Source organism: Bombina bombina, chromosome 2 (genome assembly GCF_027579735.1).
Source record: "Bombina bombina isolate aBomBom1 chromosome 2, aBomBom1.pri, whole genome shotgun sequence".
Classification (NCBI taxonomy): domain Eukaryota; kingdom Metazoa; phylum Chordata; class Amphibia; order Anura; family Bombinatoridae; genus Bombina; species Bombina bombina.
The window spans coordinates 1,431,254,694-1,431,275,051 of record NC_069500.1 but is presented as its reverse complement, the minus strand read 5'-3'; the positions used below and the strand labels follow the sequence as shown (position 1 = coordinate 1,431,275,051).

The 20,358-nt window shown below is 38.0% G+C and overlaps 1 protein-coding gene across 1 annotated transcript in view; it reads left to right on the top strand.

Annotated features, from left to right (window-relative positions):
- The window catches only part of LOC128647603 (vomeronasal type-2 receptor 26-like), a 103,967-nt gene extending 84,296 nt beyond the window's left edge, over positions 1-19,671 (top strand). The window contains exons 5-6 of the mRNA XM_053700359.1: positions 10,421-11,317; positions 19,610-19,671. Of these exons, the coding sequence (XP_053556334.1) occupies positions 10,421-11,317; positions 19,610-19,671 (959 nt within the window). The remainder of the gene's footprint in view (positions 1-10,420; positions 11,318-19,609) is intronic.
- Positions 19,672-20,358: the final 687 nt, after the last annotated feature.

Below are 20,358 nucleotides of genomic sequence, written 5' to 3'. Positions count from 1 at the left end.
TGGTGCCTTGTCTTGAGTCTGAGTCTCCAGGTGGAGGTGCAATTTCCAATTTCTTGCAAAAGTCTCCAATTTCTGATGGAGATGTACATGTTGCCCTCCTGTTCTTCCATATTGCCGTTAAGTGGAAAGGATGGCCCCATCTGTAGTTGATATTTTTGGTTTGCAGGTGTTTCGTGAGAGGCATTAGCTCTTTCCTCCTAAGGAGAGTTCTGTTGGATAAGTCAGCAAAGAGCTGCAGGGTTGAATCCTCTTTTTGTATCGGGCGTTTCTCTCTTGCTGCTGTCATAATGCTTTCCTTTATTTGATAGTTGTTGATCCTCACTATCACGTCCCTGGGGGGAGCTGATTCTGGGGGTTTAGGCCTCAATGCTCTGTGAGCTCGATCTATAGCCACTTCTGTGTTATCAGGTGTATTTAATAGTGTTGAGAATAGTGATTGCAGATATTCTTGTAAACCAGTGGTTTCTACAGTCTCAGGGATACCCCTTATTCTTATATTATGTCTTCTAGAGCGATTTTCCAAATCTTCTAGTTTATCTTCTAGTTGTAAAATCACTTTATCTTGTTGTTCCATTTGATCACTCATTTTGGACATCTCTAAAGAGTGAGCCTGTGTAGTTTCCTCTAGATCTTCCACTCTGCTCCCTATCTCCCCCAGGTCTCTTTTAAGGTCTGCTATTTCTTCTTTTATGCACTGTTTAACTTGTACTATGAGAGTTGTAAAGTCCTTTTTAGAGGGGATAGAAGAGATTACATTTTTTGGTACTGTGACCATGTCACCGTTGTCATCAGATTCTGATTCTGAGGATCCAGAGGTAGGATGTTGTCTAGGCGATATTTGTGCCAGGTCCTTAGGTGGTAAGGGGGTGGCTTTGAAATATTCATCCACAGTCGGTGTCATGGATCCTCCACCTTTATTAGTTTTCCCCTTGTGTGAAGCTTTCCTGGGAGACATCTCTTGTGTCTTTTAATTGTAATCAGTAAGCGCTCGCTAGTTTTCCTCTCTTGTAATCACTAGAAGTTCAGTGTAGAATGCAATCTTCCCTTATTTTACATAGATTGATTTAAGTGTTTTGTTATTTTTTTTTTTTTTTATACACCCGATTCCTTTACTCAATTATTGAGGCCTGTGGTAAGTGTGTGATCTAATCTTTGTTATCTCCCTCTGGGAGGCTAAAAGCTATTCCCCTTCTTTATAGGCAAAGGACGTGATAAAGCAGCTGTAATTTTATGTCATTAATATGATATAGATTATCCTGGCATATTTGTGGTGCACTACTGCAGTAGTGGTAACTCTGGCCTCTCCATCTGCCTCCTATGAACCAGAGAAAAATAATAGATGCAATACCTGCAGTCCCTGTTTGTACATCTAATCCCTTGCAGCGTGATTAATATATCATCTGTGTGATGAGATTCATAGGCAAACACTATCGTAATTTATTGAGCAATGTCTCTCTGTATGTTGTGACAAAGTTCCTCTGCTTGAGCTGTTGTGAGAGTGGCAGATTAAACTGAGTCATGAATTAATCCTTTGTTGCACACATGTCCCTTGATTATGGATGTGTTTTCCATGTGCCTCTTTAAACTTACTGTCCGGAGACCAGAGTTCTCTAGCAGCATTAGGAGCAAAGCTGTGTGATCGTTACTGCGTGTGCTGAGTGGCCAAGATGGCGCCCGGCACTTTTAAGTGCGTACAACTCTTTTTAAATACTTTTGTATGCGGTCCATAGTAGGTGCTTTGCTTGTTTTTACAAATGGGTCCCGGTTCTTTAAAATTAAAATTAAGAGTGGGGGTAGACTGTTAGAAATGAGTATAAACGTGTTTTACTCACTGAGTCCTGCATTGCTGTCAGCCATCATGGTTTTTATAGGCAGTATCAGGTATCTTTTGCAGGATTTGCAGGCTTCCTCATGTTCAGCGTAGCATCCAGATTGCAGTGGTGATATTATTTGGTCCGTGGTAATAGTTTTGGAGGTGTTAGGGTTATTATTGTGGGCTAGTATACCGGAGCTCACCTAAAGTGCGGCCATCTGCATCAAGCGCCGGCTCCGCCCCCCGTAACTTAGTTCTTTTTTATTTTTTGTACTTTAGCTAGTTTATTTAATTGTATTTATTTGTAGCAATTGTGTTTATTTAATTTATTGATAGTGTAGTGTTAGGTTAATTGTAGGTAATTGTAGGTAGTTTATTTAATTATTTTATTGATAGGGTAGTGTTAGGTTTAATTATATCTTAGGTTAGGATTTATTTTACAGGTAATTTTGTAAATATTTTAACTAGGTAACTATTAAATAGTTCTTAACTATTTAATAGCTATTGTACCTAGTTAAAATAAATACCAAGTTGCCTGTAAAATAAATATTAATCCTAAAATAGCTATAATATAATTATAATTTATATTGTAGCTATATTAGGGTTTATTTTACAGGTAAGTATTTAGCTTTAAATAGGATTAATTTATTTAATAAGAGTTAATTTATTTCGTTAGATGTAAATTATATTTAAGTTAGGGGGGTGTTAGGGTTAGGGTTAGACTTAGCTTTAGGGGTTAATCCATTTATTAGAATAGCGGTGAGCTCCGATCGGAAGATTAGGGGTTAATAATTGAAGGTAGGTGTCGGCGATGTTAGGGAGGGCAGATTAGGGGTTAATACTATTTATGATAGGGTTAGTGAGGCGGATTAGGGGTTAATAACTTTATTATAGTAGCGCTCAGGTCCGCTCGGCAGATTAGGGGTTAATAAGTGTAGGTAGGTGTCGGCGACGTTGTGGGGGGCAGATTAGGGGTTAATAAATATAACATAGGGGTCGGCGATGTTAGGGCAGCAGATTAGGGGTACATAGGGATAATGTAGGTTGCGGCGGTTTACGGAGCGGCAGATTAGGGGTTAAAAGTGTAATGCAGGGGTCAGCGATAGCGGGGGCGGCAGATTAGGGGTTAATAAGTGTAAGGTTAGGGGTGTTTAGACTCGGGGTACATGTTAGAGTGTTAGGTGCAGACGTAGGAAGTGTTTCCCCATAGGAAACAATGGGGCTGCGTTAGGAGCTGAACGCGGCTTTTTTGCAGGTGTTAGGTTTTTTTTCAGCTCAAACAGCCCCATTGTTTCCTATGGGGGAATCGTGCACGAGCACGTTTTTGAGGCTGGCCGCGTCCGTAAGCAACTCTGGTATCGAGAGTTGCATTTGCGGTAAAAATGCTCTACGCTCCTTTTTTGGAGCCTAACGCAGCATTTTTTTGAACTCTCGATACCAGAGTTAATTTTATGGTGCGGCCAGAAAAAAACCCGCGGAGCGTTAACAGCCCATTTACCGCCAAACTCCAAATCTAGGCCTTAGTGAGTAAACAAATAGATGAAGATAAATAATACAAATAATAATTAACATAAAAACTTAGATCTCGAATATTATAAACATATATACACATTATATATATTTGGGATGCCAATGACTTTAGAAATTGAACAAAGCAGAGCAAAAAAACACATTATAAAAGACTGGACACGTTATATGAAATAACTACATCTTAAATGTATATATATGTATGCATACATGCACACGCACACAAGTGCATGTACATACATACACACAAACATACACACTCATACATACCCTTATATATGCATACACCTGTATATGCTTGCATACAATGTTACTATCTATTCTACACATAAGATCCATACTATATGCCTAATTAAATATTAAACCCAATTTGAATTTTGGGTCATAGGGCATATATTATCCACAAACAGATCACTATCAAATAAAATTAACTTTAACAAATCAAGAAAAAGGGATCTGTCAGTCATGTAATAACTGAACAAATTTGTGGATAAGGATATGTAATATCTTATGAAAAAGAGCGACAGTTAAATCAATATCAGAACCATTGGGGAAAATAAAAATTAATTCAGTATATGTAGTTTAACTTAGGTGTCTTATAACTCGCCATAATTTAGTATCCTTTACTGCAATAAGAAGAACAACTTAATTGCAGTGGGGTAGAAATAATGGACGGTATTCTATTATAATGGTTTATTTTTGCCAGTAGTTAATAACATCATACTCTGAGTTATACCCATTAGGCAAAAGACACTTTGTTTTGAAAATCCAATAGATTTCTTGTTTGCTTAGGATGGACAACTTATCTCCACCCCTTGGTGGTGTGCCAATTTGTTCAATGGCCTGCCATTTGAAAGTTGTGACATCCTGATTATGAAACTCAATAAAATGAGTGGAAAGAGCCGAACATGTTTTTTTGCTAGAGATATAAGACAGGTGTTCTTTTATACGTTTGCCTACCTCCCTAGTAGTCCTACCTGTATATTGCCTCCTACATTGGGTGCATTCTATGATGTAAATGACAAATTTGCTCCTACAATTTATGCATCCCCTAGTTTGGAACTCCTCACCCGTTACATGGGATCTAAATGTGGGAGAAATATTGATGTGATCACAAGAGGTACATACTTTTCTTCCACATTTAAAGGTGCCATTATGTTTTAACCAAGATGAGCCAGAGGTACCTGCTGTTTGTAACATACTGGGAGCCAAAATATTCCCTATTGTCACATTTCGTTTTGGTACAAACATGCACCCTTGTTTTATTTCATCTTTCAGTTGTTTGTCTCCCATAAGAATGGGTAAGTTGTTTTTAATAATGCGACATACTTCATCATATTGATTGGAATATGACGTAATGAATCTCAATTGTTTTTTTGTATCACACTGGTGTTGTTTTTGTTTTTGTGTTTGTTTTTGTGACTCATGTGTTTCTATTCCATCTTTAATTTCAAAGAAGGCCTTATCAATTACTTTGCTGGGATAACCCCTCTTGAGCATTCTTGATTTTAGATCTCTGCTCTCTCTCTGGAAAGTATCTTCTTTCGTACAATTCCTTCTTGCCCGCAGGAACTGACTTTTAGCAATTCCTTTAAAAACGTGCCGTGGATGGCAACTGCGGGCATGAAGGAGATTGTTGCCTGAGATAGGTTTCCGATAGAGGGCTGAGTTGACCCTGCCTTCCTGGATATCTCCAATAAGGGTAACATCCAGGAAATTAACAGTTTCTTTCTGCCACTCACATGTGAACTGTATTCCCACCTCATTGATATTTAGTAGCTCAACAAATTCTTTTGCTGACTGTTGGTCCGAAGACCAAACAATAAGCAAATCATCAATGAAGCGGACGTACAAAACAATGTGATTAAATCCAGAGGTACTACCTCCATAGACATGGCACCGCTCCCACCAACCCATAAAAAGGTTGGCATATGAGGGGGCAAACTTAGCCCCCATAGCGGTGCCACGCCTCTGGAGGTAGTAACGTCCTTGGAACATAAAAAAAATTGTGTTCCAATAAAAATTTCACAATCCTGACTACCAAAACTTTGGATTCAAATGATAGATCAGAGAAAAGGTTCAAATAAAATTCAATAGCTTGGAGACCTTGTGTATGGGGAATCGAGGAGTACAGTGATACGACATCAATTGTCAACCAACTGTACTCCTCCCTCCAAACCACTGGCTCCAACCTCTGTAAGGCATGTGATGTATCTCTAATGTAACTAGGTAATAGGGTCACCATGGGTTGTAACAAGTCATCAACCCATTTGGACAATGGCTCTAAAAGAGAGCCAATACCTGCCACTATGGGTCTCCCCTTGATATTAGTAAGACTCTTATGTACCTTTGGGAGGTGGTGGAAGATGGGTGTCACAGGATCAGTAACCAGACAAAAATTGGCTGTGTCCTGATCCATGAGACCCTCCTCCACCACCTCGTCCAAAAGAAGAGACAGTTCTCTGGTGTACTGTTTGGTAGGATTATTAGACAAGACCATATAAGTGTCACTGTCATTAAGTTGCCTCATGGCCTCTGCCACATAGTGTGATTGATCCATTACAACCACACTCCCGCCTTTATCTGACTGCCTGATCACAATATCTTTGTTGTTTTATAGCTTTAACAATGCTTCTCTTTCTTTTATGGTCAAGTTAGAAGCATTCTTATTTACAGAGTTAGATAAATCTGTTAAGTCATCTACCACTCTTTCATGGAAAACTTCTAGTATTTTACCTCTAGTTTTAGTTGGGTAAAAAGTTGATTTGTTCTTCATTTTAGATCTAACCTTGCTAACTTGTAAGGCCTCATCCCTTTGATTAATACTACTTAGATCTTCTAGATCAATAAGAGTGCAAGTGTCAGCAAAAGAGAGTTGTGGGTTTAATGCAATTTGTTGCTGAGGAAGAACCAAATTATCAACATTGGACTCATTGTTAGTCTTAAAGAACTTAATTAATGTTAATTCCCTTATTAATTTATTGAGATCAAGTATGGTTTGAAAAAGATTGAATTTTCTTGATGGAACAAAACCAAGGCCTAAATTAAGTACTCTAGTTTCCAAATCGGATAGTGTATAGTTGGAAATATTGATAACCATATTTATTGGTATTTCTTTACTTTGGCATTTTTCCCTCTCAAAGTGTATCTCTTCTGTTCTGTCTGTCCTTTCTTTGTCTTTATTGGGTCTATAACTTCCCTTTTTCCCCCTCCCTGAAATTGTTTGGGGTCCTCGCGAAAAACCTGAGGGGTGGATTTATGTGTTTGGATTTGACTACTTGTGGTGCCATTAGTTTTGGGTCTAGTCCCTTGGTCAACTGAAAGATGAAATAAAACAAGGGTGCATGTTTGTACCAAAACGAAATGTGACAATAGGGAATATTTTGGCTCCCAGTATGTTACAAACAGCAGGTACCTCTGGCTCATCTTGGTTAAAACATAATGGCACCTTTAAATGTGGAAGAAAAATATGTACCTCTTGTGATCACATCAATATTTCTCCCACATTTAGATCCCATGTAACGGGTGAGGAGTTCCAAACTAGGGGATGCATAAATTGTAGGAGCAAATTTGTCATTTACATCATAGAATGCACCCAATGTAGGAGGCAATATACAGGTAGGACTACTAGGGAGGTAGGCAAACGTATAAAAGAACACCTGTCTTATATCTCTAGCAAAAAAACATGTTCGGCTCTTTCCACTCATTTTATTGAGTTTCATAATCAGGATGTCACAACTTTCAAATGGCAGGCCATTGAACAAATTGGCACACCACCAAGGGGTGGAGATAAGTTGTCCATCCTAAGCAAACAAGAAATCTATTGGATTTTCAAAACAAAGTGTCTTTTGCCTAATGGGTATAACTCAGAGTATGATGTTATTAACTACTGGCAAAAATAAACCATTATAATAGAATACCGTCCATTATTTCTACCCCACTGCAATTAAGTTGTTCTTCTTATTGCAGTAAAGGATACTAAATTATGGCGAGTTATAAGACACCTAAGTTAAACTACATATACTGAATTAATTTTTATTTTCCCCAATGGTTCTGATATTGATTTAACTGTCGCTCTTTTTCATAAGATATTACATATCCTTATCCACAAATTTGTTCAGTTATTACATGACTGACAGATCCCTTTTTCTTGATTTGTTAAAGTTAATTTTATTTGATAGTGATCTGTTTGTGGATAATATATGCCCTATGACCCAAAATTCAAATTGGGTTTAATATTTAATTAGGCATATAGTATGGATCTTATGTGTAGAATAGATAGTAACATTGTATGCAAGCATATACAGGTGTATGCATATATAAGGGTATGTATGAGTGTGTATGTTTGTGTGTATGTATGTACATGCACTTGTGTGCGTGTGCATGTATGCATACATATATATACATTTAAGATGTAGTTATTTCATATAACGTGTCCAGTCTTTTATAATGTGTTTTTTTGCTCTGCTTTGTTCAATTTCTAAAGTGATTGGCATCCCAAATATATATAATGTGTATATATGTTTATAATATTCGAGATCTAAGTTTTTATGTTAATTATTATTTGTATTATTTATCTTCATCTATTTGTTTACTCACTAAGTGTTAACTATCTACACAGAATGTTATTATGGTATGTATAGGGTTAAATTCTGAAGTCTTGTTGTTTTTAACCAATCAACATATAGTGTTAGACTTAAAAGGGTGCACCTCCCAACAGGTGTTATTCTATGATTACGGTCAATACGACCGAAACCGGTCAGAAGTTTTGTCTTCACTAACCCTGTGTTGCTGTATGTGGTCATCATACAATTTTAAGGAATAAAGCTACAACTGATTTTCAAACTCTTGTTCTGGATATACTTCTTTGTCTTATATTTTGTGGATTGTGGGGAATCCACTTCTTTTGCCCAGAACAAGAACTTTTCAAGTTTATGGGATACCAAGTAATAACCTCCTCCAGGACTTGCGCCCAGAATATCATTTGGCTGTGAACAGCGGTATTGTATCACCAACCCCCATTAACAAAGAGTGCCTTCAAGATATGAATATAAAACTTTTAAAAGGAAGAAGTTTTCAACAACGGGACCGCACCATCTGATTGGACACGGAGTCCCCCAGCTGATGGTGACGTCATCGAGGATATCATCTTGTGAATTGAATACAAGTTGCTCGACACGGAGAAGGACTGTACCATCTGATTGGCTACCAAGTCCCCAGCTGACGGTGACGTCACCAAGAGTAAGTGGATTGGCCAGGTCCTGAGCACGTGGTACGCCACACGGAGCTAGCACAGGAAGAAAGGCTTTTGCGGTCTGTGCATGTATGCTACCATAGGATACCGGCTTATTCCAACTACAGCTCGAAATTGATTGCAGACTCTTCACGTTTTCATCTTTGGTGGGTGAGTGAACATACCGCTAGTTTCTAAAAGCTAAGATTTTATTTAAGCGCACTGGTATTGCTGGTTTTGACTTCATATTCAGACTCACAGATTGCCGGCTACGGGTATAAATACGCAGAGCGGACCCCTGCATTATGGCTTCTATGAACTCTTGTGAGCTATGAACTATTCCAGCTACATTAGTACCATTAGCAATACAATTATTTTGCTAAAATTCATACAGACACCACGCTCCTAAGACTGGTTCGCCAGTCTATTTGTTTATATATTATATGTATTAAACATTTTTAGAACAATTTTATAGTTTTTAGCAATCATCCAGTCCTGTGCCTTTTAAGCTTCTAGCGCTTACTCTCTCCTTTGTATTCCTCTCTCCATTGTATTCCATCCTCTGTTAGCCTGCTAGGAGACTAACCTGTGAGTAAGCTTAAGGCCAAATATCTATTAGCGCTTAGTCCACTACTACTTACACTATAATATTTATACTTTTGTGTTCTTGCATAAACTCCATATTATTCACTGGCTTATTCAATAATATGCTATCTGGTTTATCCTATATACTAGTTTATATCATTTCCAAGGTTCAAACGTTTTATATTGCTCAATAACTTGCTATGATTTAAAGGTCTAAAGGTGACCATATGTAACATCAGAATTCCCTCTAAATATAATCCTTTGTCCAGGTCCATGAGTGACCCTGTGTAAAATGAGATGGATTAATAATGTGTAAAAAGAGGTTCCAATGTATTACGCTCAGTATACATACAGTTATTTCTTCTAATGTCGTTTATTATCCTCCTTGACAATGTTTAGATGTATGTGGAAATGACATGTTTATGTATTATACTGTTATGTCCTAATAGTGAAGAATATGAGCTTCAATATTCCTGTAAAATGTTTGATCAATGATGTGTTACCTTACAACCTCAATAAAAATGTATTACATGGAAAATTTGCATGCAAAGCAAAGATTCAGCTGTATAACCATTTTAGGTGCAAGACAGCCTGTTTTCCTCCATATCTATCTGATGGATTCTTTTTTTAATGGAATTTTCAATAAATTTATGTGTTTTTTTTTTATTCTACACACTGAGAAGTGCCTGCTTGCTCTGCTTTTCTGTGATAGGACACTTCCCCACTCCTCTGGATTTCCTATATAACCGCTAGGTGTTTTTTTCCCAAAACCTTCCACTCACCGGACCGAAGTACTCCTCACAAACAAAACCACCACACTCACAAAGCTCCAGTGGGCATGGCTTACTTGAGGGAGGAGCGGGGAAGTGTCCTATTACACCCATGGCAGATAATAGCCAAGTGTGTATAATACATGAGTCTCTACAATTTCCCTCTGTACAAACATCATATAGTGCAAATGTTTTTTTTCTGTTCTATATCCACCTGGTACCACTTAAAAAGGGCTGTAATACAAATAATAGAATTAAGGTAACCAGGGGCAGCTCTATATCAGAACCAGCTGAGACTAGAGGACTCATGTGGCATATGACATTGGTGGCACATAGAACATATTCTGGCTAATAGAGTTTTGAAGATATATTACTCTCATATGGGGTCTGTCAGTTGGTTATCAGCATGCTGCCATAAGACAATTTCTATCTGCTAAACTTTATTCTATAAGACAAATGGCTATGGTTGAATCCTTTTTTTTTCTCTTACAGATAGTAAAAACTGTGAAAAATGCCCTGAAGATCAATGGCCAAATGAGAAAAAGGATAAATGTGTTCTGAAAATTATAGAATTTTTGTCCTACACAAATGATACTACAGCAATTCTCTTGGCTTTTTTATCAGTTATTTTGGCTGTATTAACAATTCTTGTTTTGGGATTTTTTGTTTGCTTTATTGATACTCCAATTGTTAAAGCTAATAACCGTAATCTCAGCTTCCTTCTCCTTATCTCCATCATGCTGAGCTACCTCTGTGTGTTTTTGTTCCTTGGCCGTCCTGTGGATATAACGTGTATGCTCCGTCAGATATCCTTTGGAATCAGCTTCTCAGTAGCTGTGTCTTCTTTGTTGGCCAAGACTATCATGGTTGGCGTTGCTTTCAAAGCTACTAGACCTGGCAGCAGCTGGAGGATATGGGTGACTGTCAAACTATCCTATTCTCTAGTTATTTGTTTGTCATCTATCCAAGGATTAATTTGTGTGGTTTGGTTGACAATATCACCACCTTACCAGGAGTATAACATGCACTCTGAGTCTGGAAAGATTATCATACAATGTAATGAGGGATCTACACTTGCTTTTTACTCCGTCCTGGGATATATGTTTCTTCTGGCAGCTGCTAGTTTCATCACAGCTTTCTATACCAGGACATTACCGGACAGCTTTAATGAAACAAAGTTCATAACCTTCAGCATGTTGGTGTTCTGCAGTGTGTGGATTGCCATGATCCCGGCATATCTCAGCACAAAGGGAAAACAGATGGTGGCTGTAGAGATATTTGCTCTACTAGCGTCTAATACTGGACTTCTAGGCTGTATATTTTTACCAAAATGTTTTATCATTTTGTTTCGATCTGAAACTAACACAAAAACATATTTGCTTGATAGAAATAAAAAAATATCACGTTAAAAGTTTTACACTTTTAACACTAATGAGGGTTTTTTCTGTATAGTTTTCTTATTGAGGTGAATAGACAAGCAATTACAGGTTCATTAAAATTATATGTGCACAGTCTCATTCATAAAGGGCCTCACAAAGACTGTTGGACAATCATAATATATCTTTCATTAACATAAGAACAATAGTCACAGTAAAGTTCAATGATATATTTGACTTATAATACAAACAGTGGAAAATAAACACAAAACAAATAAACTGTGTCATACTCTTAAATTAAGAGACAAGTAATATTACCTCATATTTTCTTTCTGATTAATATCCCAGGGGAATAAGTAAATTATAGTTAGGAGTGAATAAATTCCCCAAATGGTAAAAGAGTGGTTGCTCTTAGACCACCTAATTTGTAGTTGGAGTATCAAAGGGGAGGTAGAAAAAAAGGACCCCTTTCGGACCCATAGTGTTCCTTTTGGTTTGAGTACTAAACAAGGGAATTCCCCAGTGCTAAACAGTAGCCTCTCGCACTATGTAATGGAATAGGATTTCTATTCGAAGCTCAACTGCAGATATTGACTGAAAATGATATTACACACAGTGTTTGACTTGTATCACTTCAGTATGTGATTGCACAGAGATGTTCAAGTACAATCAGGATTGTGAGAGTGAATTTATTCTGAGAAACCAATTATGTAAAAGACAGTATGCTACTGAGAGAATGTCTCTGTAAAGGTATCAGTGTCTGTGAAGATTCACTTGTATGATATTATTAGTAATTGCAAAGTTTAGCTGAGAGGTAAAGCTAATTCAAATTCCTTGTAAGCAGGAATTAACACACAGCAGGGTTTTATACAAGCTTCAGGTGACTGAGGTCAGAGCACAAATATGTTAGCTAAGAAATTCAGGACAGTACGAGTGATGCTACTTTTACCCTGAATGCTTCTGTGCTCTTTTCACTGCTGCAGAGAACAAATGACAGGCAGCTGAAAGTGAAGGAATTTGAGGGAGGAGTTCTCCAGAAGGCTGAATCGGCTTCTACGGATCTGAGATAACCTTCCAAAGGTCAAATAACATTGCGGTGCAAATATATACAGTGAGATTGTGAAGCAGGAGGTAACGGTCAATTGCAGAGAAAGAGGTTAGAAAGTCACAGTTCAATCAGCTGTCTCCTGGTAGTAGCTGAAATAGCTCAGCGTGGTTAAAACAAACTGAATCCCTTCAATGGAAACAATGTTGCAAAGTTTTCCAAAACCAGACTTAGTTAGGAAGTTCACACGTTGTAGATTTAGGCAATAAATCAAGTAGAGGTTTAGTAATAAAGTTCAGTGGTGCTGCTGCTATACTGTTTAGCTAACAAAATACTAAGCACTGATCGTTGTACACACAGCTGATTTATCACCTTGGTAGGCAGGGCTTGATGACTCATGGCAGATAATTAAAGGTACAGAGCAAGCAAGCCAAATCCCTGACATTACCCCCTCCTCAAGCGAGCTGTCCCACAGCTCGAGGCTTAGGTCTTTCAGGATTACGGCGATGAAATAGCGAAATGATTCTGGGTGCAGTGATGTTAGAAGCTGGTTCCCATGAATCGTCTTCAGGGGGGTAATTTTTCCATCTGATAAGATATTCCAGATTAGATGCATGCCAACGTGAATCCAGTATTGATTCCACTTCGTAATCTTCAGTATCCCCACTAGATAAGATAGGTGGAAGAACAGGATCAGTTACCCTAGTGAACAGGTAAGGTTTTACGAGAGAAACGTGGAACGTTGGATGTACCCGTAAGGTTGGGGGTAGTTCTAAAGTGATTGCATTATCATTAATCACTTTAAGGATTGGAAAAGGTCCAATGTATCGATGAGTGAATTTTTTAGAAGGTACTTGTAGCCGTAGATTCTTAGTAGAGAGCCAGACCTTATCGCCCACAGAATAACGTGGAGGAGTTCTTCTCCTTAGATCATAAAACCGTTTATGGTTGTCTTGTGCTCTTTGGATGTTTTGTTTGATCCTGGAGAAATTGTCGGTTAACTTTCTACTGAAATCTTCCAAAGGTGGAGGGTCGCTTGCAAGATCTGAGTTTAAAAAAAATTAGGGATGATAACCATAGTTTGCATAAAACGGTGAAGTTTTGATGGAAGAGTTTGTTAAACTATTGTAGGCATATTCTGCCATAGGTAGAAATTCTAACAACTGATCCTGCTGTTGACTACAAAACAACGTAGATATTCCTCCAACCACTGATTTACCCTCTCGGTTTGACCGTTGGTCTGAGGGTGGAAAGAGGTGCTGTATCGGTGGTCAATCTTTAATAGCATGCAAAGTTTTGTCCAGAAGCGAGAGGTAAATTGGGTACCTCTATCACTGATGATCCGTTTTGGTGTTCCATGTAATCTTACGACATTGTCTAAGAAAAGTTTGGCAGTTTCTGAGGAAGTAGGCAGTTTTTGAAAGGGAATGAAATGTCCCATTTTGGTGAAGGTATCAACTATAACCAAAATAGTATTATGTCTTTGAGATGATGGTAACTCAACGATAAAATTCATCGAGACTTGTTCCCATGGTCTGTTTGCTATTGGGAGTGGCATGAGGAGGCCGTATGGTCGGTGTCTTTCTGATTTTGCAGTGGTGCATACTATGCAGGATTTTATGTATCTCTGAACCGTTTGTTTCATTTTAGGCCACCAGTAATTCCTTTGTAGGAGTTCTATCGTGCGATTTACCCCTGGATGTCCTGACATTGGGGAATGATGATGGTATTTTAGAAGTAAAGATCTTAGGCTGTACGGTATATATATCTGATTGTTGTGGTAGTAAATACCATCTTTCTCCATTAAGTGGGTTTGGGGTATCTCTTTGTCATCCAGTGTAGATCTTTTTATATCGGTTAGGAGTTTTGAGGTGAATCCAATGAATTGATCAGAGGGTATTATAGGAGTTGACTGGTTCATCAGTGGAGGTTTTGTATATAACCTTGATAAAGCGCCAGCCTTCCCATTTTTGCTAGCGGGACGATAAATTATTTGGAAATCGAATCTGGCAAAGAAGAGACACCATCGAACCTGTCTTGCTGATAAGGTTTTGTTGTTCTGCAAGTATTGGAGATTTTTATGATCCGTATATATAGTTATGGGGTATTTTGCTCCTTCCAAAAGATGTCTCCAGTTCTCAAGTGCTATTCGGATGGCCAGAAGCTCCTTGTCACCTATACTGTAGTTCATTTCAGCTGAAGTCATAATCTTTGAATAGAACGATACCGGATGGAGGGGTTCAGTAAGGGATTGTCTTTGTGAAAGAACAGCTCCGATGGTGAAATCAGAGGAATCGACTTCAAGTATAAATTGAATATCCGGATTAGGAAAACGTAAAATGGGAGCTGTAGAAAAGCTGAACTTTAGGAAGTTAAAAGCTGAAGAAGCTTCCTTGGTCCAGGAAAAAGGCTTTGATGCACTGGTGAGTTGTGTGAGGGGTTTAGCTACTTTAGAGAAATCTTTGATAAACTTCTGGTAATAGTTCGAGAAACCAAGGAATCTCTGTAGCTCCTTTTTAGTAGTCGGTTCAGGCCAATCTAAAACGGTCTCTACTTTTTTATGTTGCATACTAATACCAGTTGGAGAGATCTCATACCCCATGAAAGGATATACGGTTACAATGAAGTTGACATTTTTCCAATTTTGTGTACAGTTTATGTACTCGTAGTCTGGAGAGGACCCACCGGACATGCTTCTCATGTTCTTCTAGTATTTTGGAGTATATAAGGATGTCATCAAGATAGACTACTAAACAGATATCAAGCAAGTCCCGGAAAATGTCATTGACAAAATGTTGGAAGGTGGCAGGGGCATTGCATAGCCCAAATGGCATTACCAGGTATTCAAATAAGCCATATATCGTCCGAAAAGCAGTGAGCCATTCGTCTCCCTCACGAATACGAACTAGATTGTACGCCCTTCTGAGATCGAGTTTGGTATAAATGGTTGCATCAGACAGTCGTTCTATCATCTCTGGTATCAATGGTAAAGGGTAGCGGTTCTTTATAGTTCTTTTATTGAGCTCCCTATAGTTGATTATGGGACGGAGAGAATCATCTTTGTTCTTCACAAAGAACATACCCGCACCTGCTGGAGAAGTGGATACCCTGATAAAACCATTTTTCAAATTCTCCTCCAAGTAGGTCTTGAGATGTTCCAATTCAGGTTGGCTGAGAGGGTAAACATGTCCAACGGGAATAGTGGCACCTGGTTGTAACTGGATAGGGCAGTCGTATGGACGATGTGGTGGTAGACAGTCTGCTTCGGTCTTGCTAAAGACGTCTTTGAAATCCTTATAAGTTTCTGGTATAGGCAATGAATCTAAAAATGGAGGAAGTACTCAGGCGCCAGCTGACGGAGGCTAGGTGTGGTTAAAAAGCGATTTATTACAATAAATTACAATATATTACAATTTACTACAATATATCTCATGGATCCATGATTCAGTACAGTACAAAATAAATAAAAACCATGAACAATAAAACAATGTTGATAATCTAAAAACAATAATAATAAAAATGAGTCTGGTGTGTATAGTTCACAAAGCAATCTCCTCAATAGGGTTGAGTGAGGTCAAAGATCCACTCCAGTAGATTGAAGGGTTGTGTCCAAGAAATACACCCAAACAGAAATGTCAAACTAAAATGTGTCCTAGGTAGAAAAAATCTTGAAAGTCCAAATACATCAAGTGGAGGGTGTCCACAAATGAAAAGGTGGCAAAAAATAGAAAAATGTGTGCTTGAAAGATAAAAATCCAAAAATTGAGTGTTTCTTTAAAAAATAGGTGTTTGAAAATATGTACAAAAATTATATCCAAATGCTGCAAAATGTGATCTGTGCACAAATGATAAACAGTAGTTAGTCAAAGTCCAAAGTTTGTAACAAAGAATCAAATAGTCTAAGTAGTGGATCTATCCTTAATAGACCCTTAGCGTGAAAAATAAAAAATATTAAAAATATGAAAAGCAAGTGGTGCAGTGCTAAATGACTAGCCTTAATCAAGGCTTGAGACAAGTGTCTCCTGAATGCGGGGGGTTCACTTCAAATAGGGGAAAAAAACCGGCAAACAATTCCTGTGAAAAAAACAAATAAACACAATGTGTAGCAGGTTCCAAATAATCAACCTCAATTGAAATAAGACTCACCAGTACAGGTCTACGCGTTTCGGCCCTTGTAGGCCTTTATCAAGACTGGTTTTACTTACTCACTGGCGGCCTTATATAGCACTTTCCTATAGGTGCCCGGATGTAGGAAATTCTTAACACTTCCGGTTTTTTCATTTCCATTATATTTTACATCGATCTTATTTATTAAGATCTTCAAACTATATCAGCAACTTTATTTAAAATATGTTATTAGAGCTTTCTGGTCAATAGTAGGCTTTAAAATTATCGATAATAACATATATGGGTAGCCTCCATCTGTATAAGTGACGTCACTTCCGGTCGGGGAAGGCTGCCGTAATCCGCAGCTAATGCAAATGTTCTAATACCTCATCAATATGTTTCTTTGATGGGAATCATTTAGCTCACTTAGTCCTAATTATCAAAAATAAAACGGATGTGTCAAATTTCCTTTTTAGACATAACCGATCTAGTGATTAGCCCATTGGTCGTGACGTCACTTCTGGCTGTTATCGTTATAGGAGTATGTTTTTCCTTGGTTTTCAGAAATGCCCAATCTTTGAGGAAAGAGGATTTGTTTGTATATGCCTATCTGTATGTACAATATAGTGTAATCCAACATTTAAACTTTTTCTAACGGTATCGTTGTTTAACCGTTTCCCACTAGTGGTGACGTCATCGTCATCTACATATAAACAAAGGTGTGTACTGCCTAACCAATTCCCATTGGTGGCAATGTTATCGTCATCTACAATCCTTGTGAATCATAAGCAGAGCTATATATTACTTAATCACTTGCAATCCCGAAGGACATAGGAGAGAGAGTGTATTTCATGTGTGTTCCAAAACTCTAGAAATGCATTTTGCCTGAAGAAAAGCAGTTCTTCGCATGTTGCTAACAGTAGAATTTATGGAGAACGGTTAATACTAGAGATGTCAGTTTATTAAACCTATCCTATTGGTCCTGCCATCACCATTAATCTTGATCTTGATAGGATAAAAATAGAAATAAGGTATCCTAAATATATTGCGGTACCCAAAAGAAGTTATTAAGCCCTAGGAGTGTAGACATTATTAACTGTTATTAATCCTAAAATTAAATTTAATCCATGATGTGTTAATAAAAGGAACTATTTGGTCATCTACGATTACCCTGAGAATTACTATTTGTAGCATCAGTTCGCGAGAAATTTTTAAACTATATCTATGAGTGAAACTTGTGATTGACACTAGAGTCCGTTCTACTATGGACTTACTACAAATTACTAAAAGAAAGTTAGTCTTTCTTATAAAAAACTTCTTAAATGAACGAAGCATAGGTAAGGGGCAACTGATATCAGCCCAGGCATCGAAGATTATTAATCTTACAGACGCGTTTAAGACATACATAATTTTATTATATTCAGACTCAGGTTTATCTCACTTGGAGAGGCTCAGATATAGTATATTAAAACTAGATGGCCTCCAGGATATATCTAACCTCATCATCTTAAATTGTATAAAATTGGTGCGCTTCTAAAAATGGTTATTGCTTGATAATAAAGAGGTCTAATTGACTTGCAGTCTGGAAAAAATAGTCCCTTACACTAAGGGGCAAAGAGTCTGTGGGATCCAATAATAGATCCTTGCGATAGTATTCCTAAGGACATAAACCTTAGAGACATATTCAGGAGTTTTATAGATAAGCGGTGGGTAGGGAAGAGGTGGAAGGAATAAAAGGGGAAGGGATTTGTGCTTAGGTATAGAGCATTTAATTCCAGAAAATTATTATTCGTGTGTCAGTGCTTGAAATTCATTGTTATATTTGTTATCTCATAGGCAAATCCATGAGTGAAGGGGTATTCTAAGCCTAGACCAGTTTTGTCTAGACTACCAATGTCAGAGTATCAATATTAGACTATAGCTTTTCAGAGTCGAGACACTAGGAGAGAGGACTATGTTGGTCTTGCTGGAATGATCAGCCATATAGTTCCTTCCTGGTTTTAGCCACCACTGTCAGACTGTAGCATTTCAAGGTAGAGATATTAGGAGAGAGGATTTATTTTGTACTGTACTGAATCATGGATCCATGAGATATATTGTAGTAAATTGTAATATATTGTAATTTATTGTAATAAATCGCTTTTTAACCACACCTAGCCTCCGTCAGCTGGCGCCTGAGTACTTCCTCCATTTTTAGTTCACTTTCGGTGAGAGCTAAGTTTCACCAACCTCAGGCATATAGGTGTACGCTGGCGCTTTGAGTAAAAACAACACTGTTTACATAGGCAATGAATCTGTAAGAGAGTGAAGTAGAAACTGCTGTGGAAAACAAGTTCTATGACAATATGCTGAATTAAAACATACCTGTGAGGTAGACCAATTAATAGAAGGTTCATGTTGCTGAAGCCAGGAAATGCCTAGAACAACTGAAAAGTGTGGCAAAGGCAACACATCAAAAGATATATACTCAGTATGGCCTTTTTCTGAAACAACCATAAGTGGTACTGTATGATGTGTGATAGGTCCGTTAGATATGGTAGACCCATCAATAACTCTAATGACCAAGGTTTTTTTTTCAACACAAGTGGAATTTTATTGGTGGATACAATTTCAGAATCAATGAAGTTCCCGAAAGCTCCTGAGTCAATTATGGCTTCAGTGTGTATCCTTTTGTGATCCCACTGTAATAAGAGAGATAGTTTACAGTAAGTTATTGTTTCTTGAAATAGATGAGTAGAATGAATAAAAGAACACTTACGTTTCTTATTCCTTGAGAGGATGGGACAGTCTGAGACAGTATGGGATGGATCTGCGCAGTACATACACAAACTCTTTGCCTTTCTCCTGAACCTCTCTTCTTCCGTTAAGGGACCTCTAAGTACTCTTATCTCCATAGGTGTAGGTTGACTAGCAGTTGTAGAGGGACTCCGGTTATAGGTAGTAGGTCTTGAGAATGATTCAGTATGAGTACGTTCAGATCTCCTTTCTCGGAGTCTTCTATCTATCTGCGTGGCAACTCTTATTAAGGCCTCTAGGGTTGGAGGAAGGTCGATTCTGGCTAGTTCGTCCTTCAACGATTCAGCCAAGCCAAGTCGGAACTGATTTTGGAGTGCAATTGGGCTCCATAATGAATCTGTTGCATAGAGTTTAAACTCGGTAATATAGTCCTCTACCGGTCTCTTGCCTTGTTTAAGGTCTCTCATTTTGGCTTCTGATGATAATTGAATGTCCTTATCAAGGTATAACTCATCCATATTATCAAAAAAAATTCCTAAAGAGGATATAATAGGATCCTGATGTTCACAGAGGTTATCATCCCATCCTCTAGGTTCTCCTCTAAGGAAAGAGATGACCGTAAGAACTTTGATTCTATCTGTGGGGTAACTGCGGGGTTTCAAGTTGAAAAGTAGATGGCAAGCGTTTTTAAATTGCCTATACAACTTTCTATTCCCGGTAAATGGTTCAGGTAATGACACCAGAGGCTCAGGTGGTGTCTCATGAGTAGCCTTTATGGCGATAGAATCTTTCATAATCTCTCTAAGTGATTGGTTCTCCACTTGTAGATCTCTCACTGCCTGAGCAATCTGATCAACTCTCTGTGTCAGGTTGTAGACAAGTTGAGGTATATCCGCTGGTTCCATGGTTGAGGGCTTAGTATTATGTAATGGAATAGGATTTCTGTTCGAAGCTCAACTGCAGATATTGACTGAAAATTATATTACACACAGTGTTTGACTTGTATCACTTCAGTATGTGATTGCACAGAGATGTTGAAGTACAATCAGGATTGTGAGAGTGAATTTATTCTGAGAAACCAATTATGTAAAAGACAGTATGCTACTGAGAGAATGTCTCTGTAAAGGTATCAGTGTCTGTGAAGATTCACTTGTATGATATTATTA